This window comes from Lindgomyces ingoldianus (genome assembly GCF_010093535.1).
Source record: "Lindgomyces ingoldianus strain ATCC 200398 unplaced genomic scaffold BDR25scaffold_9, whole genome shotgun sequence".
In the NCBI taxonomy this organism is placed as follows: Eukaryota; Fungi; Ascomycota; class Dothideomycetes; order Pleosporales; family Lindgomycetaceae; genus Lindgomyces; species Lindgomyces ingoldianus.
The window spans coordinates 232842-259926 of NW_022985170.1; the positions used below are offsets into that span (position 1 = coordinate 232842).

A 27085-nucleotide genomic window follows, 5' to 3' on the forward strand; every position below is an offset into this window, starting at 1 on the left:
CTGTCTATGCACGTCCCACGACGGCGCTGTGGCGGAGATCAAGTCCACGCGAGGCCTCTAACAAGCGTGGAGAGAAAGGCAAAATATTGCTCCTATGAGGGTTGGAAAGACCCTAGATCATACATGACCCATTTTTTCAAATAATTAATGTAATAAGAGTAAGCAGGTGATACTTTACCAGCACATTACTTTCGCTCAATCTCCCTACATTCACACAACTTAGGAACTTGTTTACATTACAGAATCAGGGTGCGGTGTACTAAATACAACATCTCGAGCAACATAAGAAAGATCCTGACCTTTTCAAGCCGTGATGAAACCCTCGAACCCATTGTTCAGCGCCTCCCGACACTCCTTCTCATACAGCGGAATGCCACCTGCGAAATTTAACTGCTCTCTCGGCTTTCCTGGGATATTTGCGCCCATATACCAGGACGAGGTGCCAGGGAATAATGTCTTGTCGGAGAGTTCAGTAACCTTTTGGCGCCAGCTCTCTTCCGCTTCTTTTGAGGGATCGATGTACTTGATATCTTCGTCCTTGAGCTTCTTCATCGCATCAACGATCCAGTCACCCTGGCACTCAACGCAGCTCGGTCCATTGCTGAAGGCAGTCGGGCCTTGAGCGCCGTAGAGGAAAAACATGTTACTGTTCACCATTAGCCTGCATGATTCTCGCGACTATATAAGAGCACTTACGGATATCCAGCACATGTCATACCCAAATACGACCAAGTCCCCATCTTCCATTTCTCATTCAACTCCACGCCATCAATATCCTTCAACCCCATATTCTTCATTCCTCCCGTCACAGAATCAAATCCAGTCGCCAACGCAATAACATCAAACTCCCTTAATTTCCCATCCTCGGTCTTAATTCCCGTCTCTGTAACCTCTACAATTGGCGTCTTTTTGATATCAACAACATCGTTTTGCGGCTTATCCAACATCTCGTAATAATTCTGCTCTAGGCTCGGTCGCTTCGTGCCAAACGCATGTGGAGGGTTCTCCGGCGCGAGAATATCCCGCTTCCGCGGATCTGATATTCGGGCTCGAGTCTTCTTCGCCCAGAATTTATACGCCTCGTTGTTGGCCTCTTTGTCGAATAGTAGGTCTTTATAGTTCGCAAGCCAGAATTCAAAGCCGCCGTTGGCGAAGAGTTTTTCATAGAAGGCTTCGCGCTGCGAGGGTGTGTCGTCGAGGGTGTTGCGGTCGACGAAGTCGTATTGAAAGCCAGCGAAAGTGGTCATGCGGTTCTTGTAGATTTCCGGATAGTCGGATTTGCGGTTTATTTGTTCGTCCCTTGTGAGCTTGGTCTGGCGCATTGGTAGGGCGAGATTGGGTGTTCGTTGGAAGACGGTCTGTTCCGATCATCAGGTTGAAAGTTCCCTCCTTGTATGCATGTGATGGTGAACTTACCACAGACCCTGCTTCCTTTGCCGTCTCCTGCGCAATCTGGACACCGGTCGAACCGGTTCCAATCACAGCAACACGCTTTCCCTTCACATCTACACCAGCATCTGGCCAGAAAGACGAGTGGTGAATCTCGCCTTTGAATTTATCCAATCCCATCCAATCTGGGAAGTATCGTTTGGCAGCAAAGCCAGTAGCCAGTAACAGATATCTCGCTCTCGCAGTTCGCCCATCCTCAGTCTTAACAACCCACTTTGATGAGGCTTTATCGAACTGAGCACCCACAACGCGGGTATCGAATGCCACGTCCTTCTTCACATTGAGAACCTTGTCGACGTGTTCGAAGTATTTGCGTAGTTCCGCAAAGCCTGGGTATTTTTCGGACCATGTCCAATCCTAGTAAGGACGTGTTAATTTACTTATTCCACCTCTCTGAATCAAGATCATCTTAACCGAGCTATGTGCTGTAACTTACTTTCCAGACTTCTGGAATGCTATACTCGTAGATGGGCACTTGCGTATCAACTCTCGCACCAGGGTAGCAGTTCCAGTGCCAGATGCCTCCTAGCTCTTTCCCAGCTTCATAAATCTTACACTTGAAGCCCAATTGTCGAAGCTTGTGCATTAAATAAATGCCGCCAAAGCCAGCGCCAACAATTAGGACATCAGTCTCCAAGTTGTCCACATAACTGTCGCTACTCCCCACCGCGTGCGGGTTCGTGGTACCGATATCAGTTCGGAAGGGAACCATCGTAGCTCGGCGTTTTAGGAGGCGAATCAATGGATAGATGTCAGGAAAAGGGTATGCGCGGGAAGCCGGTACACAAGAGAAAAGTGAGGCACCCTGGAAAGGAAGCCAATTGATCGAACAATGACTCCTGCCACAAGGCTCTCGACGATGTCTTATATATAGTCACCAAACAGCCCTTCGTCTTGGGGCTTTAGACTATTCCTCGACCATTCGCATTTATGCCTGATGATATCCTACCCGAGGACCAGACATTTGGCCCACTATCCAAGATAGTCGCCACATCGCTCCAACCCCTTCCAACCATTCCTCTAATCCCAGTAAAACCCTGACAATCACTCTCCGTTTGCCCTTTGGTCCGTCTGTCCGTGCAATTCCTTCGTGTTTAGCTTCCAATCTTCCAACAGAATCCACAGATGCGAGCGGAAATACTCCGGACATACCATCCACCACACCACACCACGCTCGCCTAGCAGGCATCCGACAAGTTTTATCATCATCGAACACCCGCGGTGCGGAAGCGGGTGACCCTGCGTGCGGGGTTGTGTTGCGAATTGCGGGGTGATGAGCACTTAGCAAGCTTAAGATTTCTCCAGATCATCATTGGGGACAAGGTTTTACCGCTTTGGGAAATCCCGGGAGGCGGAGCGATGAATGTCCGACGTCGTTTGGCGACGTGCTTACCTGTTGTCGAGAGATCTGGATCCAAACTTGGAAGTGGGTATTCAGTTGTCTTTGGGGGAAGGTGTGCCGATGGTATTGGTTGGGGACTGATTTTTATTATGCGACTCAGGGCTTGAATTGGTGAGGTTAAGTCTTGCTTAAGGGGAGGTATGGAGCTTCAAAAATCTAAAAGTGAACGGCTTTACGGATGCTAGAGGACCGGGACTTCCGGTTGAGGTGGCCATCGACCTAGTGCTTGAATTGTACGGATTGTAGTTGAAGTGAATCTGCGTGGAAGTAGAGATGCTAGTGGATTATTTTGTTGCGGCAGATGGGGAAGGACACCATATTGATCTCAGGCTTGTGGGGTTAGGATGGGTTAGAGCAGCAGAATTCCTTAAGCGGTTTAAAATTAGCCAAACCCACAATAGTTGGAAGGGTGGAATTATAAAAAGGGGGTTTTTGGAATGCTATCGATACACTAAACGAGGGCTCAGGAAAGGGGAACAGGGAATGGGATGGTCAATGAAGCCGTTTGCAAAAATTTCCAAACCGTAAACCACTTTGCACGGCCATTAAGCAAATATCCGTGTTATCCGCACCGATAGTCCTCACAGAAGCATGCCATGGAAATCCAGACTAGGGTGATCACTCACATATCCTGTGTTAAACACAATCCATCAAGTACCTCATCGCAATTCAGAATACTTCAGAGAAACACTGCAGCTCTCGATTGATTCTTCGTTATCCTCCTCGGTGTCGTCGGCACCGTCTTGAAAATCGATGGGCTCTTGACCAACCCTCTTGCTCTTGCCTTTTTCAAGAGCGTCTTTGTCAAAGGACGACATAGCACTTGCTTCAGCAAGAGCAAGCTGGTACTTCATCTGCGGCTTACTTCCAGCGGTATTGAGTCCTCTCGCACGAACAAGTTTCTTAAGCGCCACTAGGCTGTTCGCATTGTCGGCTTCATCCAATCGTTTGACGAAATCGTCTTTCTGCTCACCCTCCGTAGAGAGATTACGGTTAGCGCAGAGAGTTTTCAAGTCGGCAAGGGATAAGATGCTTCTCGGATCCGGATGGTCTTTCGTGATGGTTTTGAGAATGGCGACATTTGTAGCCTTGACCGGTGTGTGAGGGTTCAATTTCTCGCGGAGCTCCTTCGCAGCCGCCTCCTCTGCAGCTTTCCGCTCTTTGATTTGCTCCCTCTGTTTGACCTTTGCCTCCTTTTCATCTTGCATACGCTGGATCCTCGCTTGATTATCGGCTATTTTCTGTGCTGCACGCTCAGCTTTCTCTCTCGCCTTTTCCTCACGAGCTCTAACCACCTCCTGCTGCCTCTGGATGACGCGACTGCGCTCGGCATCCCTAGCCCTACGCTTCTCCTCAATCTTCCGCTCTTTAGCCTTGCAATCCTCTTCACGGATGCGCTCTCTAGACTCGCGGAACGCTTCCATTTCCATGCGGCGTACTATCTGATTGTCGGGCCCATCCTCGTCGATAGGAATTGTGGCAGTTCCCGCCATGAGGGCCTGGTAGCGGTCTTTACAAGCCTTTGAAGAGAAGATGGCGTCCTTGTTGAGTTTGCGCATGAAGGTAGAAACTTTGTGGAAACGACGGGATCGGACCTGTTCCATTTCGTTGTTGATATCGATGTCAGCCAGCTCAAATGCGGCTAGAAGAATTTTGTCCTGCCACTACATTAACTGGCTTTACTTAGGTACTGCAAGTGTAACGTACATCTTCCAATCCCCATTCCTTGTAGCCTTCCTTCAAGAGAAAGTCAACGTGCTCGGCTTGAGCGGACTTAATCCTGCAAATACGGCCGCCAATGGATTTCTTATCATAAAGGATGCGGCCTTCCTTTGCAAGCTTCTCAGCAATCTGGTGATCAGTATATCCCTTCTCCTTCATATTAATCATTAGCTCGTCATCGGAGTCCAGATTTACGGAAATCTTCTTTGCGTACGCTGGGAGGCAATCGCCGGGTTCACGCTTGTGCGGACGTCCGAAAGTGAGCGGTCCCTTAGTTGGGGCAAAATTAAGCTCCTCTGCGCCCTCGTCCAAGAGAAAAGCATTGTCCTCATTGAATCGAGCACGGAGCGCCGCCTTTTGAGCATAGTTGGTGGTTCGTTGATAAAGGATTTTGGGTTTCGGTGGTCCACACGGGCTACGAACTTCGCTGACAAAGCCGATGCAATCATCCCCCATTTCACTATCACCTCGACGCAGCTGTTCATACCCTTCAGGCTCAGGGAAGTCATCGTCATCCTGGACCGGATTAGAGAGATTTTAAGACACCAATGTTAAAGAAAGGACTGACCTCCATAATGTCACCGAATACACTCATTTCCTGGTTGTCGTCCAAGACCAAGTCTGAGGGTATCGCGGTCACATCTGCCATTTCATACTCAAAGAGTAGTCGATCGGCAGGATTACTGGCTTCATAGAATTAGAAGAATGCAAGAATGCAAGAAGGTGGATATCTGTTTGCTTACCAAGCTCGACGAACTCGTGACCGGCCATGTTATTCGTGTTGACGCTAACAAAGGAATAAAGGTGAGTTGATGTAATGGTTTTGGGGGTGCAGACTGTCCCGTAACCTGCCGCTAGAAATCAGGGAAATTCCCTGAGAGGGAGGATGGGCAAGGTTGCCGCCAGAAAGCTATGGATGCGATAATGTTGCTGCGATTTGGGTGGATATAGTAAAAATTCTGGCAATAAATCCGCTCAAAGCTGGAGAGAGTTGACGCCCTGGAGGCTGCTGGCTCTGTACCACCTAAGAAGTGTTTGCAGCAGGTGGAAGAATTAGGCAAAGTCGATCAATAGAGGGGACGAAGAAAAGCCGGAGCTGAGGAAATAGGTATGTAGGTTTCTGCGGCGACAGTAGGGTGGACGAATGTGCATGCACCACAGATGAAAGAGGGCTCATGGTTGGGTGAAGGCGGAAAAGAGTTTTGCTTTCCACCAACAGTAGGGAGAGTCAGAGTCAACTGGCGAATATCTAAAAGTGTCATGACGCAAGCCAACTGACCGAAGTATCGTCAAAGAAGGGCATCTTTCATGGTGCCACGCTTCTAATGATATCTGTTGTGATGTTGATGGTCGTGATACAGATTATGTTCGCAATTGAGGGTGATAGTGGTGGTAGTTCTGTGGCGCAACGTGTGGCGCATCAAGCCCCTGTCATATGACGCAACCGCCCCATGGCGAAGATCACCTCCAAAAACACGATTCTACACCAGCAATCCCACAACATTTACTTTCGAATAATTTTATCCTCTCGCCCGCTCTTTTGCATCCATCGAACCTGAAACTTGATACAAGCTATGTCACTCTCTTATTTCAATGTTAAAAGACTTCGCCGCCAATCCAAACAAGGCGATGCACCATCGTCTCCCATCGAAGAGGCCGCCACTTCGCCTGTCCTTGACGAAGCGGATGAAAAGTTCCTCGAGCGCCTCGCTGCACTCGCTGTAGAGCCTGAAGGCACTCCGCCGCCACTTCCAGATCGCCCTGTAACACTGACCAGCGGGGAGAAAAGCAAAGAAACTGAGACTACCTCCGATGTTGACGCCGATGCCGACGTGAAACAGAAGAAGAGTATTATGTCTTATTTTGCACTTGCGCAAGCCAAGTTCAAACACTCTGGGGAGAAAGAACATAAGGATAAAGTTCGATCAGACAAAGGGAAACACAAGGTGACAGACAAGGACAGGCAAAAGGTTGCGGATGACCTTCATTCTGCGGCTGAGGCAACTAAATCTTTCGAGGAGAAAGAAACAGAGAAGGAGAAAGAGGACATTACGGTCATCTTGGATCAACTCAATCTTGCCGCTGTGAACAACCGCGTTTTCAGCTTCTCAAAGGAATCCCAGGAGCTCCTCGACAAGTTTAAGTTAGTCCTGAAAGATATCGTCAATGGCGCCCCAACAGCCTATAATGACCTCGAGAAACTTCTCACTGATTCCGAAAATCAACTCAAGAATATGTACGGAGGTCTCCCCCCATTTCTGCAGAATCTGGTCAAGAGCCTTCCGGCGAAGATAACGGCAGCCCTCGGCCCAGAGATTCTTGCTGCCCAGGCAGAGAAACCGGGCTTTGACGCGAAGCAACATGCATCTGCAAGTGGCTTCGGAAAGAGATCCAGGTCAAAGAAGTTAAAAGTTCCCAGCCTTAAGTCACTCGTTTCCGCCGAGGGTGCTGTGGCAACAATGCTGAAAACCATTCTCAATTTCCTCAAGTTTCGCTTCCCTGCTCTTATGACTGGCACAAATGTGCTCATGAGCCTCGCCGTGTTCTGTAAGCCTTATAACCCTCGAGTCAGGAATCTAGACGAATATTAACATCCTTCAGTGCTCCTCTTTGTATTCTGGTATTGCCACAAACGCGGCCGCGAAACTCGGCTTGAGAGAGAGCGCCTCACTGCTGAAGGTGTGGATTCTGCACTTGCCAGCAGTGTATCCTCCTTCGATGACGACGGCGACTTATTTTTCGAAGACCAGCAAAAGGGAGAAAGTAGTAATGAGAGGCCTGCACCTCCACTCATCATCCACGACGATAGAGAAGCCCCTGACAAGCAGCACGCAAGCGTCGATGACATGCCATCAGTCTTACATCTCCCCGAGCCGCCATCTGGCGCAACTCCGTTGAAAGAGGAGCTGTTAAGAGAGGCGCCGCTAAAGTCATCGGGTGCTCTGTAGGAAATTAACAGTTATGATGAGGCTTCTGTAGCAGTGAAGTGTTGGCTATCCCTTTAGATTGATATCCCAGTATTTAAGTATTTCTTGTAATAGAGGCAGGTCTATGGATTTCGGATCTGCTTAGTATATGGCTAATGAATTGGATAATGACGGGACGAGATTAGATAAGATACTTGCAATGAGACACTCTGTGTTTGTTCGAATAGTTTTTCCAGCGTTAACGATTTTGAGCTAGCGGTAAGATTGAAATGGGCATATAAATATAGTATATCCAGACACAGAAGATACAAACAACTTTTAAGGAGCCCCAACGCGATCCATTCCTCAGGCTTGATTCCAAGGCGTTTAAAGAAAGACATGTCTGAAGTCTCGTTACGTGGCTTGCAAAAGGAGCTGATACTCGCGTTGAAAAGCACTAATAGGTGTCGGATATTACCCTACCTGTTGTGTCCTAATACAAGGGCTTACATGTGGTGCTAAGCAGCTAAATATACAGAGCGCCCTATATACCTGGCTCTCCAGCTTAGCGTTCTTCCTAGGTGTTTATATCGACTTGTCTCTATTATATAGTCTCGATTGGCTTCTCCACTTACCCGATCTGATAGACGACTTGTTTCAGCCACTAGGTGCGTTACTATGACGTTGCACAAGACTTTGAGGAGTAAGGGGATGCAGAAACTGAATAAGTGGGAGGGAGAGTAAGGCCGATGGACGAAAAATGGGTATTGAAGGAGAGGGTGCGTGTTAATTGTGACGAGGTCTATGTCATGTTCACTTCACCTAAGACTACTACTTGCTTGTCAGTAGCGCAAATAGTTGAATCGGATATATTTATTGCAATTTTCTCCCCCAGAATGGCAGAATCTCCCCCTTAGACATACCCTATAAATAGGAAAGAGCAAAGAACTTTTAGTATACCAAGAGATCTGGTAGATCTCACTGTGATGCCTGGCTAGTAGACTGGTGAGTGGCAGGTGATTTATTAGACATTCTTCGCTAAAGGCTTCCGACCATAAATCACAACACTGCTAAGTAATCAGAGACTTTACGTGGGGGGTGAGAGCATTGAGTGGGAAGTCGAAGTTTACGTACGCTTCGAAGTATGTGTGTACACTGCGGTCCCTCAACGCTTGTCGAAACTTGGCAATAAATACCTTAGCTTCGTCGGCCGTCCACTACGGTACTATTAGTGTGGAATTCAATACTGGAAAGGGATCAACTCGCCTTCATGACACGGGTCAGGAGGAATAATGCCCAGCCCTCAGCCCCTTGGTTACAATGCAGGAAATTCCATCTCCCGACCTCTTTCATTTTGGGATCGCTACTCCATGGGCCTACGGGTAACTTATACCATACCTCATGGACATCCTCAAACCCAGTCTCACCAATCCAGCGTTTTAGGTCATGGACGGCCTTGAACGACTTACCGAACTTTTCGCCAGCCTCATGAAAGATATCAGACCACTGAGAAAAAATGTGGTCCGGAGTCAGTGTCCCATCGTCCGATTTGAACTGAATAGTAAGTTCAAGCTGATTAATCCATCCGCCGGGTTCTAAGTGGCTTAGTGGGCGCGTTAGCACTAGCGACTTGAGTCTCAGTCTTGTACCTTATACATACTCATATATTTCGCTGTAAAGCTTTGGCCAATCGGCAATACTTCCATAAAGGGTGCGGATGTGAATGAAGTCGAAGCTTTCTGGTGAGTACGTCCACTCAGAAGTAACGTCGTCAATTTCGAACTTGCAATTTGGTGGAGCAAATTGAGGCTGGATTGGAGAGAGGTCGACTCCAATGACCTCCGCCTCGGGATGCTCGTCGGCAAAATCACTTGGAACGCGTGAGCTTAGGGCACCTAGGAGAGATTCAATGGACGGCTAGGAAATTGTTCGGCTCACATTGCCCATATACCAGTGCCACAGCCAAGATCTAGAACTTTCTATTGGCCGATGAGTAGCTCCTAAGTGAAAGGTGAGCGCTGAAACTGCTCACCTTGGGATTTTCTACTGGCGCAAGATACAGTCTGTTGTCCAGAAGAATCATGAACATGTGGTGGCTTCAAGTTTTCAGTACAGCACTCCACCCAGTGTATATTGTAGCATAGCTTAGACACTCACGCGATATCAAGTTGATCATTTTGTTGATCGTCGTTGGGTGCATAATACTCTCCCTCTGCTCACGTTAGTCTCTCCCACCAACTGTCAGCATGTCCACGCACCGCGAAACTTGTGGTATCTGCGGCCATTCTCATAGCGATGACGAAAGATGGTCGAAGGGATCGAGGTGGTGTCGCTTAGGACGTCGTCGTCGCCGTAGGCCGAATCATCGACGTCTGGATCGAAATCTGCCTATGCGGAGAAGTGTCAGGGGACTGACATGGCATGTCCGAAACGGTGCACGTGGGTTGCTCGCCACAAAACTTACCACGGGGATCGGGTTATTATACTGGGACGAATTCGTTCCAGAGCCTTCAGCCATTTTATGCTAAAGCTGCCGGCACTTCCAACCGCCACGGGGAGAGAATTTGATCCGACGTGACCAAGACGGCACGCGTGCAGATCTCGATGTCAATGCTCTGCCGTCGGCAGATCGGGGGGGATCGCTGCTTTGAGTGTTCTCAAGGCAAACGGTGGAGAGTCGCACACACAAGGAGAAGAGAGAAGGTTGCGCGGCACGGCAATTGGAGAAATACTGACACAGAACTTTGATAATCGCTCCCGCGCACACGGTTCACCAGATAACGGGTGCAAGCATGCTTGGTCACGGGTGGTGGTGCCTCTGTGACATTTCACTTCACAGGCGCCCTTCTGCAATGCGAGCCTGTTTGAGAAAGGCCGCGGCTGCCTGCCTCCTTTCACCGCCAGCTTCGGCTCCTGGCTGGCCACGAGGAGCTCAGGGCAGGGCTTGTCGTTGTTCCCCGCAGCCACCGCCAAGAATTAGACCCATCTCCGATCCTCTCTCCTTGTCTCATCTGCCACCTGTCTTTTCTCTGGAAGGGCCATTTTTCACCAACCAGCTCGCATCTGGCACTCGCTTCAAGTATTCGCGTCGGTGGTTTGATGGAAGTTGAAGATGTCTCAGGAGCAGGCACTTGTGCGCATTAGGACGAGGTTGGAAGGACTGGTATTGGTGTTGGTAAAGTGCTGGAGACCAAAGGAGTTAAACTTGGCACCCACATGGGCTGTGCTTCGTGGAACAGGAACGTCGCAAAAGCTTGCACCTCCATGGGCAAGGACTTTGTAGAAGCCCTCCGAGCTCACAAGAGCCTGCATCCCCCTGGATGAGGACTTGGTGAGCGATATTTCTGACTGGTAGGAGCTCTGTTGGTGCCATCTTCTCCTGTTACACCTTCCTCTCCCTACCTGGGCATCCTTTGATGGATTCTACATAAACTCCATAGCTCCCACGCTGAGCCTCCCTTCTGATCTTTAAGCTATGTACGTACTTGGGTACGCTGCGTATTAACATTTTCCCTCCTATTACTGCCGTTTCATGCAATTCCCTTTTTGCCACTTGACTGAAATGCTTCTCAGTATTCTGCAAAAGGGTGCAGTATTTTACTCTTTTCTACAAGTTTATATTATTATTAACTTTGTACATGTTTGCAGCCAGATTAAATGGTCCCAATGGTCCCACTACCCCGCTTAGCCTGCTTGTACAAGTGTATGGAACATATCCATCAACGGGCTGAGCAGCAAATATACTGTGGCACGGTTGAAGCGCTTCATGCGAGCTGCAAAGCCAAATTAGAACCTATCAATCGGAGTGAGCAACAGTTCACTGTTCCAGCAAGAAGATCTCCTAGTTGACGTTTCGATAATGACACGAAAGCGGAACCAGCTAAACAGATACACGGTTGCTCCCACGAATACTTCTGGTTCCCAGCCTAGTAGCCATCCGATTGCTAGGCCCCCAGAACTTTGTCCAACAAACATCATACTTGAGCACTCGAGGATAGTCCAGCAGTACTACGCGAACCTAGGCCAGGAAACCTTGAAGGCTGAGACCCCTACCACCTCCGCTCAAATAACTCGAATATGCTATTAAAAAGGAAATGAAGTGACACGAAGCCTGGTCGCAAGTGTGCCTAGTTCCGCAAAATGGAGTTCACGAAAGTATGAATTACTACGTGCTGGTCTGGCTGGTTGGCGGCCTTAGTATCCTCGTCAACACCTTGTTTCGTCATCTGGCCGGTTACGAGGACTAGATATTTGGGCGTGGTGAGTGAGACCATCCATTGATTCGGCTGGTTGAACTATGGGACTCTGACGGGACATCGATGAAGTATCACTTGAATCCAACCAGCTGGTAAAGGGGTTTTCGCCCTTCATCTTGAAGTTGGTCCTGGTGAGTCAGCGCCGTAGGTGAATCGGCGATTCTCGCCGTAGCAGTGGGCTGCATCTTTGTCTTTTGAGGCTAAAACTAGATGGCCTAGCTATCGTCTTCATTGCTTTGGGAGGTAGCCCCAGGAATGAAAGATTCCAGTGGCAACGCTTGCTCGTTAGCATAGGACTTGCTTAACAGTTTGGATGTATGGGCTACTAGTTGAAACATCGTCCGTGCCGGTATGCAGCGCTCCAAAATCAACAACGTCATCGGGGTGGTCATTCCCGGAGATATCAGTGCTAGGCATATTCGTATAGTGAAGCTCAAGGCCGGGGCATTGATACCCTAGCATTCGAGGGCGCGGCAATGGTGGAGGGAGAGACACTCTCGCCGTGATCCCCATTGTTCAAAGGAGGGACAATTACACTGGGTTGGCTGTTTGGTTGGAATGCCGCAGAAGCGATGGCATAGTCATCCGGGTGGCCTCACGGCTGTTTGGCCATCGTGATGGTGACCTGGGCGATCTTACCAGATTTTCGAACGACCTGGGTGGGTGGAATCCAATGGAGTTTCGAAGATCCAATGTACACACAATCAAAGTTAGAAATGATAGAAGTAATAAAGGCAGGGTTACCTCATCTTTGGGTTGGTTGATGGGTTACATTTTGGTGACGGAAGCTCGGGCGAAGGCTGCAACAACGATAGCCATAGCGATGGGAAGTATCCATTAAGAAACAGGGAAGGGATGGATGCCGGCGAGAAAACTCAGCATGTGAAGAAGATTTAAGTGTGCAATCCCAGGATGGGACCCTGGAGCCCTAGCGGTGAGAAGGAGACACGGCAGTAGCAGGAGGGAAGGCACCACGGAGCTCCCAGTCAAGTGTTAGCACAGCCTTGGAAACATATCTCCCTATACCAATTTACTAAGTCCTCACCCATGTAGGTTTCGAGTCCGTTAACGCCACTGATTTCCAGTGCTTCGCCAACGCAAGGACTGTCTTACGCAACTTCACCGGCCCAACTATCACGTACACGGGTACAAGTCCTTACAGCATCCACTTCCATCAATCCTATCAACTTCCGTTGCCTCGCTAACGTAAATAACACCTCCTCCAAATTCAAGACTCTACTATCATGCACACGGTTTCGAGTTTGATACTACGCGCTTCTGGCAAACCACTAACGTGAGGGTTAAACGTGAATTGGCTAACGTCTTGGACTAGAAAGAGGTAGTAGGTACAGTTACAACGATGATACTTCTGTATGTATCATAGAAGAAGATGAATTGAAAATGTAAGGCAGTCGACGCATGCGCGTTCTGGTAGCTGTCGCTTCCTTGGCACATTGTTGCGTGGATTCTTCCCACTACTCTAATGTCTCAGACCTTGCTTCTGAGCTAAGATCATTGCATATAGTGCTAATATGTGGAGACTCCTTTCTAATGGATAGTGAGGTGGTAGTACGCTGAATTTCGAAGGGTCGATCTGGAGTCTTTTCTCGATAGACTAAAATACTTTGAATTCGTAATGCACGCTATCACACCTTGTGGAACATGGCTAGGGTAGAATCTATATATTAAACCTCTTGCTAGAATTAAGGAGAAAGCTAACAGGACAACGATTTCTGTCTTAATATACCTCGATCGCCTTCCATAGTACACGCTGGGACCCCTCTTCGTACTGCGGACGCCACCAAATACGAGGCTTCCAGCCACGCTAACAGGATAACAACAAAGTGAGTACATGTTACTACTAACATGTTACTTGTTCAAGATCTCAAGAACCCTTGAGGTTGTCTCTTTTAACGTCACATTCTAGCACATATTTGTCTAAAAGAGATGCAAGAAGAATGGCTGGACCTGGAGAGCAGAAAGCACCATGTTAATTGGTGTACACATCTGCATATTTTTTCTCAGAAACTTTGGGAAATGCAAGGAGAGTCCCAAGCGAAACATGTTTCCATGTGAGATGGCAAGACACAAGCCAATGAGCTGGAGCCCTTGTGCCACCGATAAGCTCGTGCTAGGAGCCGAAACGGGTGGTCGAAAGGAAGGTGAGACTGCTCGCTTGCCCCCGCTATTCCCCGCCAGTCACGCTCGTCCACCTGCAACCGGACCTAGGCATGCACTTGCAATATGCCAACTAACGCACGCTCTGAGACCAAGCCGGCTTGCTGTAGCGCAAGTTATAATCCTCTCATGGGAACCGGTAGCGGGTCCTTGTCTTAAACTTATGCCGAAACACCCTTTCAGAAGTTTTCCCACGCCATGGATTCGGATGCTGTCGTTCCAATGTTGAGGTACCTGTCGCAGCAGCCCTTGTATCTACTCATTATCCTCGCCTTTGGCTCCTACCTCGTCGCAAACAGGCTTCGCCAGTACTGGCGCCTGAGGCAGTTCAAAGGACCCTTCAGCACCGGCGTCTCCTGGGTGTGGCATTCACGTGCTGTCATCAGCGGCAGTGCGCACAAGTGGTACGGAGATGTCACTGAGAAATATGGTGAGACAAAGCATGCCAGGTGGCTCTGCTCCACGACCGACTTCGGGTTGCTAACGAGGGGAAGGTTCTATCGCTCGGGTAGCGCCAAACCACCTCATCACGTCGTCGCCAGAGCTATGGGCGCATATTAATGCTGTGAGGTCGCCATACAAGCGAGCCGAATGGTACTATCACTGCGCACGCTTTGAGCCCGGAAAAGACAATGTCTTCACTGAGTGCGACAACGAGAAGCACGAAGCTCGCAGGAAAAAGATGGTCGCTGGAGTAAGTCCTAATTGCCCCAACCTATATTTATACGTAACCCAACACCAACAGTATTCCGGCAAAGAAAATCCATCCCTGGAGTCGTCCATTGATACCCATGTTGAGGAGTTGGTGCACCTTATTCGATCTAAGTATGCCGCTCCGACTGCCTCAACTAGCGCAACCACACCAATGGACTTGGCCACGAAGATGCAGTACTTCACTCTCGACGTGATTAGTCATGTTGGGCTGGGAAACGCTTTTGGTGACCTTAAAGCGGATGAAGACATCAACGGCTACATTGCCTCGTCCGAAGAAGGACTTATGATCGGAAACACGTCATGGGGCCTAGGCATTTCTTGGATTCGGGATGTCCCAATTCTCGGCAAGGCCATCAGCCCCTCTGAAAAGGATGCTAAGGGTTTTGGGAAGATGATGTCGTATGGCTCCCTCTTGAACCTCGTTTTGTCCAGTCCAGGGCTCAGCTAACGAAAGCAGAACAGCTCGCAAGTGCATATCAGAGCGAATGATGAAGTCAACTTCCGAACGCTCTGACATGTTGTCATCTTTTATCCGCCATGGCTTGACAGGTGATGACTTGTTCCAGGAAACCTTTGAACAAATCCTTGCTGGATCAGATACCACTGCCGCATCTCTCCGGATTATCATGCTCTACATCATGAGCCATCCGCGTGTCTACGCAAAGTTGCAGGCGGAGGTTGACGGAGCAGTCAAAGCCGGCATCGCACCAGCCACACCCAAGATCATCTCGGATGCGGAGGCTCAGCGTCTGCCTTATCTAGGTGCGGTTGTGCGCGAAGCCTTGCGCGTGCACCCACCTGTAGTCAATTTGTTTTCTCGCGTCGTTCCCAAGGGGGGAGATACAGTGACGGTGGATGGTGAAGAAGTCTTCCTACCTGGCGGCACTATGATTGGCTATTCTGCCTGGAGCATGCACCGAAACAACAAAGGCCTATATGGGGAAGATGCTCAAATCTTCCGTCCTGAAAGATGGTTGGTAGACCAGAACATCCCCTCCGAGAGAGATCGCCTAGCCCACATGTGTAAGACAAACGATATGATCTTTGGATACGGGAGGTGGGTCTGCTTGGGCAAGGTGGTCGCTATGATCGAGATCCACAAAGCTATCTTCGAGCTTTTCAGGAACTTCGATTTCGCCCTTGCGAATCCTCATGAGCCGTGGACTATTTTCAATACTCTGGGTCTATATGCTATTGGGAATATGTGGGTCGAGGTCACAGAACGAGCTTAGATATTGAACGGCAACGGCCATCCTCTTCACAGCTATGTAACGCTGGAGACGCGCGGCTGCAGGTAACGGCCGCGCTTGGGTAGTGATTACGATAGTATCCTGAAATTTGAAGGGTTGAGCTTTGTGAGAACAATTACAGATAACACGTGGTCGCCTAGACTTGCTTCGGCAAGTGCCATGAACGTGCAGGGTTGGCGCAAGTACAACACAACGTGGCATGCTCCAGATATCCGTACAGTACCGCTCCGAATAAAAGCGACTACCAGCATGAGACCTTCTCCCCATTCCCGCAACATCGACGAGCAGGTACCCATCTATGGCCCCTTACCAACAGAAAACGCGACCTCCGCTCCGTCATATCCTGCGTTCACAACATCTTCCAACCATGTGGACCCCGCAACCCACCTCTCAGCAGGCTTTAGCCATGATATACCCACCCTGAACCAGCATTCCTATACACACAGCGGCGGCTTGCACCTGGACCCAACCCTCTCTTCGGACCCTCTTCCCCACCAACATCAGGTTGCGCCACAAACAACAACATCCTCTATATCTCAAATGCAAGGCCCAGGCCACCTAGCCGCCCAGAGCCCTCCAACGCCTCTGCACATTCCCAATTCTGCGCCCTCAGGCCAGTTCGATATGCTGCCCCCTCCAAACAGCAGCCACCGCTCGTGGCAGGCCCTCCACGACTACGCCCAATCGCATGCCTCGGCTCACGGGTACGCTCTTAGCATTAACACTACAGCCAAGAACCGGTCCCGCATCAAGCTGGCATGCGTATGCTACGGAGCGCCGAAAAATACGCACAAGCTTACTCCCGAGACCAGAATTAGGAAGAACAGGATTAGTTACAAAACAGGCTGCAGAATGTGGGTCGAGGGTAAGAAGCAGGAAGATGGCTTCTGGGCACTAAGAGTTGGTGAACCAAGCCATAACCACCCCGGACGAGCTGTGGAGGGGTGGGCGGTGCAGAGGAAGAGGACATGGGGCGTTCAAGGTGGACGGATTGGCGTTGGAGGGGTTACTGCTAAGGAAGAGAAGGAGCAAATGGGCGGTGCTGATAATGGACATGGGCATTTACTAGAGAATGGCGCCGAGCCGCCTTCACAGAATCAGAGCCACAGCCTTGAGAGGGGTGGCATAGTCTGGCGCATAGTGGAGCAGGAAATGCTGCGAAAGGGTGGACCAGGGCAGGGACGCGATCGGGGCGTTGGCCGGACGGTAAAAGTCCTTGAAGAGCGCCTGCCCGGTATACACATATTTAAGCGCGATGTTTATAATATCCGAGCACAGATTAAGCGAGCTCGCAAAGCGGCAGGTCAGCAAATCGGCGAAGGATTGAACGACAGTGACGACGAGGATCTAGCAACGTTGGATCAAGTGGTACACTCCGGTGAGGGTCAGGCAGAACAGGGTGATGGTGAAAACGATATTCATGGGCTCAGCCGGTATCCTGAAATTGACCCTATGCTTGTCGCTCAGTGTAACGATGCGCTGAAGAATGTCAGCCAGCAGGAAGAGAGTGAAGTTGATGGACTGAGAAGGGAAGTAGAGGAGCTTCGGCTCGCTCTCGAGCAACGGGCGAAAGAATTAGAAGATAAGAACAGCGAGAATGAGAGACTTAGGATGGACCTAGAGGTCGCGAATATGGCGCTATATAATAGCAGGAGCGGACTCACTCAGTGAGGCCTTGAATACGCGGATCATTCTCCTGCAATGATTAGTTAAGCTTGAAGTGGCTCTGGTCAAGGCGAGATTTTGAATGCGATGTAAATCATATGCGAATGCTGGGGTGCATCAGGGGCAGCAAGAATGCTTTCTGCTGGCCAATAGCTCAGAAGGCGCAGGTCTTGAAAATTTGACCTGCACATGCACGCCAGAAAAAATCTATCGCCAACGCGCATACCCCAGGGGTGGAACTTGGAGAGCCGATTCTCACTAACATTGTTCCCATCTACTTCGCCTATTGTGGCTTGGGAATAGATGGATTGACAAGCATAAGTACGTGAGAGAATTGGATGAGCGGGAGGAGGAGCCATTTACTCGTGGTCTTGGAGATGAAAAAACCGCAGGGCTGCAGCATCCATGGATGGCAGATGACGAGACGTGGGGGAGTCCGACTGCTACAAGGAACACTCGAGAGGCTTCGAAACATGTCCGTGAGGTCAATTGGCACGGAGACATGTAGAGTTCAACGATACTGAAGCCGCGAGAGGGTAACAAGGGGATCAAGGGGGCGTTTTTAGCATTAATCACAGGGAAACAATGGTCAATGGTTCGAGATGCGCCCCACCAAAACAACCGGGGGAGCTTCGTTTCTTTTTCAGCGACCCCACGTCATTCTACTTCCAACCTTCTTTCACCTCGGAAGCGTTATCAACGAGCTGTCCTATATAGATCGCACCTCACCTGCATCCTCGTTGCCTCTCACCCCTCCCACCATCCTCTTACTTTTACTCCCCTCCCTTACACCGAGTTTCGGCCCGCCCCATTTCCGCCGGAGCTGCGCATCGGAGCTCTCATCATTCTTCGAGTAGCCTCATTAACGGTTTAACGTAAGTCATAACCCTCGACGGTGACCTCCCGATCATTGTATACTCACTTCCTCGCAGTCTTTTCAACCCATCCTCAGCTCCTGAATCCAACAGGAGACACCCACGCCACCAATCACCCCACCGAACCCGCCGCCCCGACCACACAATATGGCACCCAACGAGACCCCGGCGGCTCTTCCGGGCAAGAAGCGCCGAATTGGCGTCATGACTAGCGGCGGCGATGCCCCCGGAATGAACGGCTCTGTGCGAGCGGTTGTCCGGATGGCCCTACATTACGGCTGCGAGGCCTATGCCATATACGAGGGCTACGATGGCCTCGTCAAGGGCGGCAGCCTCATCAAGCAAGTCGGATGGGAAGACGTCCGTGGCTTTCTGTCCGAGGGCGGCACATTGATTGGCACGGCAAGATGTATGGAGTTCATGGAGCGAGCTGGACGGCTACTGGCCGCAAAGCACATGATCGAGACGGGAATGGATGCCTTGGTCATCTGTGGTGGTGATGGCAGTCTGACTGGAGCAGACAAGTTCCGAGCCGAATGGCCCGGCCTGCTGAAAGAGCTTGTGGAAAAGAGCGAGTTGACCCAAGAGCAGGTGGCGCCCTTCACCCACCTCAACATCGTGGGCCTTGTCGGCTCTATTGACAACGATCTCTCCATGACCGATGCTACCATTGGATGCTACTCCTCTCTTGCCCGAATCTGTGAGGCCGTGGACTCGGTAGACACCACAGCAACCTCGCATCAGCGTGCGTTCGTCATCGAAGTCATGGGCAGGCACTGTGGCTGGCTTGCTCTCATGGCTGGAGTGAGCACAGGAGCTGATTTTGTTTTCATCCCCGAAATACCCCCTCCTGAGAACTGGGAAGATCAAATGTGCAAGATCATCAAGAAACACCGCGATATGGGGAAGCGGAAGACAATCGTAATTGTTGCTGAGGGCGCCCACGACAGGAATCTCCACAAAATCACACCCCAACATGTCAAGGACCTCCTGTCGAACAAGGCCAAACTAGATACCAGGATCACAACCTTGGGGCATGTACAGCGAGGTGGGACACCATGTGCCTACGATCGCATGCTCGCGACCCTCCAAGGGGTCGAAGCCGTGAAGGCTGTCCTTGAGGCAACCCCAGAGACGCCCAGCCCGGTTATTTGTATGATTGAGAACAAAATTGTCCGGCGACCGCTTCTCGAAGCAGTTGCACAGACTAAGGAGGTCGCGACCGCCATCCACGCCAAAGACTTCGACCGCGCAATGGCCCTCCGCGATGCTGAGTTCGCCGAGTACTGGCAGGCCTACCAAATCACTACGGCCGCTGACCAGCCTAATCTCATGCTGCCCCAAGAGAAGCGTATGCGCATTGGTATCATCCATGTAGGTGCACCGGCCGGAGGTATGAACGCAGCAACACGTGCTGCCGTGGCATACTGCTTAGCCCGAGGTCACACTCCCATCGCTCTGCACAACGGGTTCCCGGGCCTGATTCGGCATCACAGCGACGAGCCCACGGGAGCTGTTCGGGAGATATCGTGGCTTGATGCTGAGGGTTGGGCTAGCAAAGGTGGCTCTGAGATTGGAACGAATCGCGGACTTCCCTCCGAGGATCTTGAAACAGTGTCCATGGTCTTTACCAAGTATAACATCCAAGCACTATTCGTTGTGGGTGGCTTCGAAGCCTTCACTGCCGTCAGCGAACTCAGAAAAGGACGCGAGCATTACAAGTCTTTCAAAATTCCCATGGTTATTCTGCCAGCCACCATCAGCAACAACGTTCCTGGTACGGAATACTCAATTGGCAGCGACACGTGCTTGAATGCCCTAATCCAGTACTGTGATGCCTGCCGACAGTCGGCGTCGGCGTCTCGAAGACGAGTCTTCGTCATCGAAACTCAAGGAGGAGAATCTGGCTATATTGCTACTGTCGCTGGTCTTTCGATCGGTGCTCTCGCAGTCTACACTCCGGAGGATGGTATCTCGCTTAAGATGCTTGACCGCGACATCGACCATCTCCGAGATGTGTTCCTGAAAGACAAGGGCCAAAATCGCGCTGGCAAGATTATCCTGGTCAATGAAAAGGCTTCAAAGACGTATTCTGTCCAGATCATTGCAGACATGATTGCAGAGGCCGGGAAGGGTAAATTCGAGTCCCGGCATGGTGTCCCAGGTCACTTCCAACAAGGCACTACACCATCTCCAATGGACCGCGTCCGAGCTGTTCGTTTCGGCGTCAAGAGTCTACAACACCTCGAATCGTACGCAGGCAAGAGCAGAGACGAGATTGATGATGACGCAATGAGCGCCGTCGTCATTGGCATCAAGGGCGCCAAGGTCCTCTTCTCCCCAATGGAAACAGTGGAGAAGAAGGAAACGGATTGGAAGCTTCGAAGGCCTAAGAACGAGTTCTGGATGGGTTTGAAGGACATTGTGGATACACTTTCTGGTCGCCCGAAGAGGCCCCTGAAAGAGTGAGCTATCCGGTGGTTTGATGGATTGGTACTGCTCTGCTTGTTTGTGATACCTGCTTGTAGATATTGAGTTGCCCCTACTCTCTTGAGTATTAGTTTATGAGGAAATGAGGCGCACGTTTGGTAGTCGGTTTGCATAGCTAGAAAAATACCGGGTTTTATTAGCCTTCTTATATCCTTGTTTATGATTGATAGTGTGAAACCTTGGATGCGAAGTATTATTATATTGTAAACATGTACGAGATCATGGCCTTTATAGAGAACCATCTCTTAATTCTCTCTTGGTGGTCTTCTAGCTTCTATCGCTGTGAAGCACCATTTCATCCTGACGTCTCCGAAACCTCGGCTGACCCCACGTCATAGCTCCCGAGCCCATCGAATCTCATCTGACCTCAAAATTGCATATCTTAACCACGACGTCCTCTCCCCCTCCCACATCCAGCGCAATGGCCTCCAAAACCCTCTCCCCAGCTCCGCTCCGCCCTCTACTATCCCAATCCTCTCAAAAGTCTCTACAATGTCTCCGCAAGCGGCCCCTCCAACCCCTCTCGCATTCTAACGCCAACACGCAACCACAACCTCAACGCCGCCACATCTCGGCCTATGGCTACGAACAAGCCAAAGCCCTCACTTTCTCGCAATACGGCGAGCCCTCGGGTGTCCTCTCTCTCCACAGCCACTCCATCTCCCCACCACATGGCAACCTTATGACGCTGCGGTTCCTGGCCTCGCCTATTAACCCCGCCGATATTAACCAGATCCAAGGCGTGTACCCGTCAAAGCCCACATTTACAACCGCGCTAGGAACTGCAGATCCGATAGCGGTCGCGGGAAACGAAGGGGTTGCAGAGATCCTGGCGCTGGGGGATGCGGCGAAGAATGAGGGGTTTAAGCGGGGAGATTGGGTTATCATGAAAGGGCCTGGGTTTGGGACTTGGAGGACGCATGCTAGTGCAACTTCCAAAGATGTGATAAAGCTAGGGGATGATGCTAGGCGGGGAATTACGGCTATTCAAGCGGGCACGGTCAGTATTAACCCGTGCACAGCATATAGGATGTTAGGCGACTTCGTGAAATTGGAAGAAGGGGAATGGGTTATCCAGAACGGCGCGAATTCCGGCGTTGGACGCGCAGCGATCCAGCTTGCGAAGACTTGGGGGTTGAAAACAATAAATGTTATCCGAGCGAGGGAAGACGACAAAGACGCATTGAAGCAAAATCTCATAGATATTGGCGCCGACGTCGTAATCACTGACGCCGAGCTACAATCGCAGGGTATCAAGGACATGGCAGCAGAATGGACGTCTGGCGGCCGTGAACCCATCCGGCTGGCTCTCAACTGCGTAAACGGCAAACCAGCAACCGCGATGGCGAAACTCCTTGCTCCGCACTCGCACTTCGTGACATATGGTGCTATGTCCAAACAACCACTTACTATCCCAGCTAGCATGCTCATCTTCAAGGATATCCATTTCCATGGGTTTTGGGTGAGTAAGTGGGCAGAGTGGCATCCCGAGGAGAAGAAGAGAACGGTGGAGCATGTACTAGATTTGACGAGGAGAGGGGAGTTTAGAGATATGCCGTTTGAGGAGATTGCGTGGGAGTGGGAGACTAAGGGAGAGGAGTTGATACAGGCGGTTAAGGGGACGTTGGAGGGTTATCGGAAGGGCAAGGGTGTGTTTGTTTTTGGGAAGACATGAGGAGGTGTAGGACAGAGTGGAGGGATAAGATGTACCGGGGAGTGATTTGATAGTAGAAGCTGGCTTCTGACTTGGTCTGAAAAATCAATAAGCACGCACGCACGATACCACATATGCAAGCTCGTCGAGGATATAAATAGCGAATTCAATGGGTCGTCCTTATCACCCAGTCTAAGTGAGAAATCTCTTTACATGTTTCATAAACTATTCCAGACTAGAATATCTTGTCCTGGCGTCTGGTATTGAAACACAAATATACCTAAGGTCAGGGGTTCTCTTATAATCTATCTATCCATTTTGCTTTTCCGCCTCCACTACAGCAACGACATCTTCGTCCAATTCCCGGGCAACTATGCTCAGAGCAGTGCAAACGGCCTCTATTTCGGATTCCGTCCCAGGGTAGAATCCTGGTAGCAGGACTGGCTGATTGACTGTGAAGGAGAAATACCCACTATACACGCGGTAGGGTAACCGCCCATTCGCAATTTCCATCTCATTGCTTTGGTCACGTATTGCACAGATATCCATCGGTGATCGCTTAAGGGAAGAGGGGTTCAGGGCACTGACTTGTATCCTCCCAATTCATCCTCGGAGTAGGGAAAGGATAGCGTGTTGTTCCATATTCCCTGCATAATGATACCCTTTTGAATCCGTCTTAAACCTATCACTAAGACATCTCGACGCCCTATTCACCACCCCCTGCCCTGCGCTAAAAATTCTGAAATGCAAGTCTCGGACCCTTCAAGTTATCCGTAGTAATGCCATATAAACCCCGTCTGCCGACGGATCTCCAAAATAGTTCGCCCCCGTCAAATGCGGCCAGCTATTGCCGACGCCGAGATCAACAACGATAACCCCGCCTTAGCCCTCGAATCCATGCTATATGCTACTCCGCTGCCAGTGGCTTCTAGATGGGGCCAGGGGTTAAAGCAAATATCGTTGAGATAGAAGGTTGTGTGCTGGACTTGGGCCAGGGACACGATGGTTTGGATAACGGAGTTGCATGCGAGCGAGCCAGCGTTGATCCCGGGACCGCCATCGGATGCTAGCATTAGAGCGCCGTTAGAGGTGAGTGTGCGACCAGTGTTCAGGATCTGGAGACAGTTGAGGGGATCGATGGCGGATGGGACCCTGATGAGGTGGGTTTGCTGGGTTACTCTTGTTTATCCGCAACAATTAGCTCAGAGCACGGTAAGATATGGGTATGGGCCAGGGTGAGGGGTATGTGAAACACACAGGCAGGATATATGGAGCAGTTGATGGATCCGCAAGGCAGATTATTGATCCCAGCATTAGATAAGGTTGCTCCGTGATGTCTCCAGTGAGTTCTACGACTATATATTTTCCATTAGAGCCGTTGCTTATACTGTTAACATCGAGGCCGGGAGGGTAGTTGGAGAACTTGAGGTCACCTCTTGAGACAGTAATCTTTGGCAAGGATTAACTCGACTCCGCAGCAAACACGTACTTATTTTCAGATATACTTGCCTGTAGGCTATTGATTGTAGTAAAAGTGAACAAGCTTGAGAGGCGGTCCTGCTACCTCCGAAACCCTCGCTAACTGATAGGTGGAGAGAGCTGCGAGGCTCAACGCTCCAAACATCACCGGTGAAACTATGCCGCTTCAACAGAAGAGTTATGAGTGAATCCATCTTGGTTAATTAATACCTGCCCTTATATCCGAACATCAAGTGGTGGGAGGAAAAGATCGACAAGCTGCATATCTAATTTCTGCTCAATGTTTTGTGCGCAAGAAACAGTTGAGTTTTGACGTTATTATTCATCACAAATAATGGCTCGGATCCAGGCTTCACTCGCAAAAATGTTGAAGCATGTTCGATTTAGGTCAGCTGAGAGTTACCCCATAGCCGATCCCCCAGTCCCGGCCAAACGGCAGCGCTTCCGTGCATGTCGATCGGAAAAGCAGGTCCAGCCATTGCTGTGTTATTAGGTACGGCACTTTGCCCGTTACAGATCACGTGACGGAGGTCGAAATGGTTGCCCTTGTGTTTCGGGAGCGTTTTAAGGTTCACTCATGCAATTGTGTTTATTTGTCCTTCAAATGACAAAAATGCCGGTCTCTGCAACTTCAAACTTCAACCCATGAAGCCCTTCACCGTCTTTTTGAAAGAAGTTGCATCTTTTCTACCATCCCAAATGATTTCATTCTCGGTCATAGCCTCGCCGTGTACCTGCGGATTTGCAACACTGAGCTTCAGAGCGCCCCGAGCAAACTCGATAACGACGTCTTTCTTGGCCCGCTTTTTCCTTCCCTTCGTCCAAATACTGACTCGGGGAGGAATAATGTCTATTACAACTGCCCGTTCACCATATTCGAGAGGAAGTAGGGAATGTGTTAGATCGAGCGAGAGAATCCAGTCGAGATAATGTTCTAGCTCAGTAGCAGACGTGAATCTGAACTCTCGCTTCTGGTCCTGGGGCAAGTCCAGCACAACGCCCAAAGAAGGCGGAACAATGACTTTATATTCTGAGCCAAATATTGGAGCGCCCATATAGGTTCGTGTGTTAATGGTGATCAATTCAGGGCGAGTTTCGTTGGATGATGGAAGGGTCAGAGTCGCCGTGCCATCGAAAGGTTTCGAAAGGCTTCTTAAGATTTGATCTGCTACAGAAAGATCCTTGTCTTGCGGTTTTTTGAGCGCTTCTATAAGATGTGCCCAAGAATTCTCACGGACCACGTGAGAAGAGGTATTCAGACCAGCACTTGTCATGGCTGCGACCGTCAAATCCAAATAATTTTGCAGAGAATTGACCGCGCTTGTGTGATGGAAGAAGGTCAACATAGTGCGGAGGAGCGGTGGAGAAGGATGCACCCGTCGATTTTGCGTGAGCGGTGGAGGTACCTGGGATCGTCGATGCAATCGCATGTGATGTTCGTGAGCAAGGAGAATACGAAGGGCTTCAGCGATCTTCTGAGCAAGCCAGTCTTCAGAGCGGTCGTCGGCATCTAAGAATTTGTCATCTCGCGCTACACAGTCGATTAAAACGATCCTATTAGTTTGGCCACCACCCAAATCCGGGACTGGGAGATGGATGCACGAGTCTCGCAACTGTACCCCAAAAGAGCCTAATTGACGGCGCTCCATCGACATCTCGTGATATAATTCCTCTTCGAATAACGAGTCTCGAGCGAGCTGGATTGACTTCTCGATCCCTAGGTCAGACAATTCTCCTTGTGGAGGGAGCGTTGAAGTCCCCAAGATCTTTCCGTTGGCGGTAACTCTGACTCGTAGTGTCTTCGGCTTCAGAGCAAGGGCTGGATCAAGGATAATGCTACCATCTTTGTCCATACGGAGAGGAGCCAAGCGGCGCGCCTTGAAGTGGTCGCTAGCTGAGACAGGGTTAGAAGGATGTCTGGGCAGTGGCGGATGAACATGCCTTCTTGGAAGCCATAGTGCACAGCAAATGGGGAGTGACGCGCATCTCTACGAAGCTTCTGGAGAGACCAGCCTTTCTGAGAGACGGACAAAATCTCTCCCCAATACTTGGTTTCCTTGCGCACTTCCGTCTCGAGCTCGGTTGCCGCTTGAAGAATGTTGTCAATGCCTTTGTCCAAGGCCTCCATTCTTGAACCCATAGCAACAAGCTTCCGCTTCTTTTTCTCTAGAGTATTTGAATCTCGTGTTAGAGCACCTTTTTGCGATTCTTCAGTTGGGGCACCCTTATCCAGCCCGAAAGATCCATGGGGGACATTTTGTTCCTTGAAACGTGCACTGAATGAACCTTCGACACGTTTTGAGGGGTCCTTTGACAATATCAAGGATACTAGGTCAATCATGTTTGTAGTATAGAAGGAGGACCACCTGGGAGAGAGTTAGCGCCTGAAGCGGCGATTACGAAGCAACTGCAGACTCACTCCAGCCTACTGAACATGGCTTGTCCTGTCCGCTGGATCTCGACTAGTCGCTCCTGCCTTGTTGGAGCGGCATTCTGCTCGACCTGGACAACGCCCTCCTTCGCACTTGCAGCTTTTGACGGGTCTGTGCCCGTGTCAATCTCATTCTGGAGCGAGTCCTCAGTGATATAGCGGAGATGTCCTCGCTCTGTCGTTAGCTGTGCAATTTGCGCATGGATCTCCACCGGAGTCAGCTTTTCTCGTGCAGGGGCTGGCCATGGTCGGAGGGCTACGTTTGTGAATGATCCGGAGGCTGACATATTGTTGGTAGTCGGGAGTAGGAAAGGTTGTTGTGAAGTTCGAGGCGATGAGGTACTGGGATGAAGGGTTCCAAGGTTGCGACCCGCGTCAGTCACCCCCCGGGCTCGCTTATCGATAGGACCATTCACGTGGAAGTCTTTTTCACCTGGATTGCCTCCGAAGGTTCACCACTGTCACGATGCCCTCTGGCTGCCCACGTCGTCTCTTGCGGGGATCGAAAGAATGAAGCGTCAGAAGACCACGGAATGCACGGGATGTGCCTTGCGCGTTTCCCTTCCTGGCTAGCGGCGGCTTATCGATAAGGAAGTGGTAGGGGAGCTTGTCAC

General features: G+C 50.2%; 11 protein-coding genes across 11 annotated transcripts; 5 read left to right on the plus strand and 6 right to left on the minus strand.

Annotated features, from left to right (window-relative positions):
* Positions 1-303: 303 nt before the first annotated feature.
* On the minus strand, positions 304-2161 carry BDR25DRAFT_218700 (FAD/NAD(P)-binding domain-containing protein; the record flags this gene model as incomplete). Its single annotated transcript, XM_033684941.1, has 4 exons — positions 304-646; positions 697-1358; positions 1417-1806; positions 1886-2161. 4 exons carry the CDS (start codon positions 2159-2161, stop codon positions 304-306), a joined length of 1671 nt encoding a protein of 556 aa, XP_033549942.1.
* A 1283-nt stretch (positions 2162-3444) lies between these two features.
* BDR25DRAFT_128669 (uncharacterized protein) lies at positions 3445-5492 on the minus strand. The gene is made up of 4 exons (XM_033683802.1): positions 5317-5492; positions 5142-5260; positions 4559-5089; positions 3445-4509 (listed from the first exon to the last, which is right to left on the minus strand). The coding sequence occupies exons 1-4, from the start codon at positions 5342-5344 to the stop codon at positions 3511-3513; spliced, it is 1677 nt and encodes a 558-aa protein (XP_033549943.1). The 5' UTR covers positions 5345-5492; the 3' UTR covers positions 3445-3510.
* Positions 5493-6070: 578 nt separating this feature from the next.
* On the plus strand, positions 6071-7678 carry BDR25DRAFT_257264 (uncharacterized protein). The gene is made up of 2 exons (XM_033686467.1): positions 6071-7120; positions 7175-7678. The coding sequence occupies exons 1-2, from the start codon at positions 6148-6150 to the stop codon at positions 7519-7521; spliced, it is 1320 nt and encodes a 439-aa protein (XP_033549944.1). The 5' UTR covers positions 6071-6147; the 3' UTR covers positions 7522-7678.
* A 665-nt stretch (positions 7679-8343) lies between these two features.
* BDR25DRAFT_257265 (S-adenosyl-L-methionine-dependent methyltransferase) lies at positions 8344-10181 on the minus strand. The gene is made up of 9 exons (XM_033686468.1): positions 9944-10181; positions 9738-9867; positions 9637-9691; positions 9512-9575; positions 9418-9458; positions 9140-9349; positions 8746-9082; positions 8614-8696; positions 8344-8546 (listed from the first exon to the last, which is right to left on the minus strand). Exons 1-9 carry the CDS (start codon positions 9995-9997, stop codon positions 8504-8506), a joined length of 1017 nt encoding a protein of 338 aa, XP_033549945.1. The 5' UTR covers positions 9998-10181; the 3' UTR covers positions 8344-8503.
* A 1769-nt stretch (positions 10182-11950) lies between these two features.
* Positions 11951-13589, minus strand: BDR25DRAFT_352572 (uncharacterized protein; the record flags this gene model as incomplete). The annotated part of the gene is made up of 12 exons (XM_033695031.1): positions 11951-12012; positions 12062-12190; positions 12231-12329; positions 12375-12479; positions 12508-12609; positions 12655-12714; positions 12781-12822; positions 12859-12952; positions 12988-13064; positions 13103-13176; positions 13230-13378; positions 13461-13589. The coding sequence occupies 12 exons, from the start codon at positions 13587-13589 to the stop codon at positions 11951-11953; spliced, it is 1122 nt and encodes a 373-aa protein (XP_033549946.1).
* A 408-nt stretch (positions 13590-13997) lies between these two features.
* Positions 13998-15892, plus strand: BDR25DRAFT_257268 (pisatin demethylase). Its single transcript, XM_033686469.1, has 3 exons — positions 13998-14343; positions 14408-15026; positions 15085-15892. The coding sequence occupies exons 1-3, from the start codon at positions 14112-14114 to the stop codon at positions 15857-15859; spliced, it is 1626 nt and encodes a 541-aa protein (XP_033549947.1). The 5' UTR covers positions 13998-14111; the 3' UTR covers positions 15860-15892.
* A 221-nt stretch (positions 15893-16113) lies between these two features.
* Positions 16114-17596, plus strand: BDR25DRAFT_302117 (uncharacterized protein). The gene has a single exon (XM_033689724.1). It carries the CDS (start codon positions 16127-16129, stop codon positions 17546-17548), a length of 1422 nt encoding a protein of 473 aa, XP_033549948.1. The 5' UTR covers positions 16114-16126; the 3' UTR covers positions 17549-17596.
* A 566-nt stretch (positions 17597-18162) lies between these two features.
* On the plus strand, positions 18163-21045 carry BDR25DRAFT_282362 (6-phosphofructokinase). Its single transcript, XM_033687964.1, has 2 exons — positions 18163-18417; positions 18475-21045. The coding sequence occupies exon 2, from the start codon at positions 18565-18567 to the stop codon at positions 20884-20886; it is 2322 nt and encodes a 773-aa protein (XP_033549949.1). The 5' UTR covers positions 18163-18417; positions 18475-18564; the 3' UTR covers positions 20887-21045.
* A 255-nt stretch (positions 21046-21300) lies between these two features.
* On the plus strand, positions 21301-22747 carry BDR25DRAFT_302119 (NAD(P)-binding protein). Its single transcript, XM_033689725.1, has one exon. It carries the CDS (start codon positions 21329-21331, stop codon positions 22580-22582), a length of 1254 nt encoding a protein of 417 aa, XP_033549950.1. The 5' UTR covers positions 21301-21328; the 3' UTR covers positions 22583-22747.
* Positions 22748-23386: 639 nt separating this feature from the next.
* On the minus strand, positions 23387-24605 carry BDR25DRAFT_387233 (uncharacterized protein). Its single transcript, XM_033698048.1, has 3 exons — positions 24067-24605; positions 23815-24010; positions 23387-23740 (listed from the first exon to the last, which is right to left on the minus strand). Coding segments are annotated over exons 1-3 (366 nt in total). The 5' UTR covers positions 24235-24605; the 3' UTR covers positions 23387-23738.
* Positions 24450-26970, minus strand: BDR25DRAFT_332783 (uncharacterized protein). The gene is made up of 3 exons (XM_033692782.1): positions 26460-26970; positions 25982-26406; positions 24450-25934 (listed from the first exon to the last, which is right to left on the minus strand). Exons 1-3 carry the CDS (start codon positions 26756-26758, stop codon positions 24679-24681), a joined length of 1980 nt encoding a protein of 659 aa, XP_033549952.1. The 5' UTR covers positions 26759-26970; the 3' UTR covers positions 24450-24678.
* Positions 26971-27085: the final 115 nt, after the last annotated feature.

Coding starts and splice junctions, on each gene's coding strand:
- BDR25DRAFT_128669 (XM_033683802.1), bottom strand. CDS start 5,344: ATGGCCGGTCACGAGTTCGTCGAGCTTG. Junction 5,261..5,316: donor TCACGAGTTCGTCGAGCTTG/GTAAGCAAACAG, acceptor AATTCTATGAAG/CCAGTAATCCTGCCGATCGA. Junction 4,510..4,558: donor AGGAATGGGGATTGGAAGAT/GTACGTTACACT, acceptor ATGTAGTGGCAG/GACAAAATTCTTCTAGCCGC.
- BDR25DRAFT_257264 (XM_033686467.1), top strand. CDS start 6,148: ATGTCACTCTCTTATTTCAATGTTAAAAGACTTCGCCGCCAATCCAAA. Junction 7,121..7,174: donor CATGAGCCTCGCCGTGTTCT/GTAAGCCTTATA, acceptor AACATCCTTCAG/TGCTCCTCTTTGTATTCTGG.
- BDR25DRAFT_257265 (XM_033686468.1), bottom strand. CDS start 9,997: ATGGCTGAAGGCTCTGGAACGAATTCGTCCCAGTATAATAACCCGATC. Junction 9,868..9,943: donor ATAATAACCCGATCCCCGTG/GTAAGTTTTGTG, acceptor TTCTCCGCATAG/GCAGATTTCGATCCAGACGT. Junction 8,547..8,613: donor GTACACACATACTTCGAAGC/GTACGTAAACTT, acceptor ATTACTTAGCAG/TGTTGTGATTTATGGTCGGA.
- BDR25DRAFT_257268 (XM_033686469.1), top strand. CDS start 14,112: ATGGATTCGGATGCTGTCGTTCCAATGTTGAGGTACCTGTCGCAGCAG. Junction 14,344..14,407: donor AGATGTCACTGAGAAATATG/GTGAGACAAAGC, acceptor AACGAGGGGAAG/GTTCTATCGCTCGGGTAGCG. Junction 15,027..15,084: donor GGTTTTGGGAAGATGATGTC/GTATGGCTCCCT, acceptor TAACGAAAGCAG/AACAGCTCGCAAGTGCATAT.
- BDR25DRAFT_302117 (XM_033689724.1), top strand. CDS start 16,127: ATGAGACCTTCTCCCCATTCCCGCAACATCGACGAGCAGGTACCCATC.
- BDR25DRAFT_282362 (XM_033687964.1), top strand. CDS start 18,565: ATGGCACCCAACGAGACCCCGGCGGCTCTTCCGGGCAAGAAGCGCCGA.
- BDR25DRAFT_302119 (XM_033689725.1), top strand. CDS start 21,329: ATGGCCTCCAAAACCCTCTCCCCAGCTCCGCTCCGCCCTCTACTATCC.
- BDR25DRAFT_387233 (XM_033698048.1), bottom strand. CDS start 24,234: ATGGATTCACTCATAACTCTTCTGTTGAAGCGGCATAGTTTCACCGGT. Junction 24,011..24,066: donor AATCAATAGCCTACAGGCAA/GTATATCTGAAA, acceptor TCCTTGCCAAAG/ATTACTGTCTCAAGAGGTGA.
- BDR25DRAFT_332783 (XM_033692782.1), bottom strand. CDS start 26,758: ATGTCAGCCTCCGGATCATTCACAAACGTAGCCCTCCGACCATGGCCA. Junction 26,407..26,459: donor GCCATGTTCAGTAGGCTGGA/GTGAGTCTGCAG, acceptor ACTCTCTCCCAG/GTGGTCCTCCTTCTATACTA. Junction 25,935..25,981: donor GCACTATGGCTTCCAAGAAG/GCATGTTCATCC, acceptor ACCCTGTCTCAG/CTAGCGACCACTTCAAGGCG.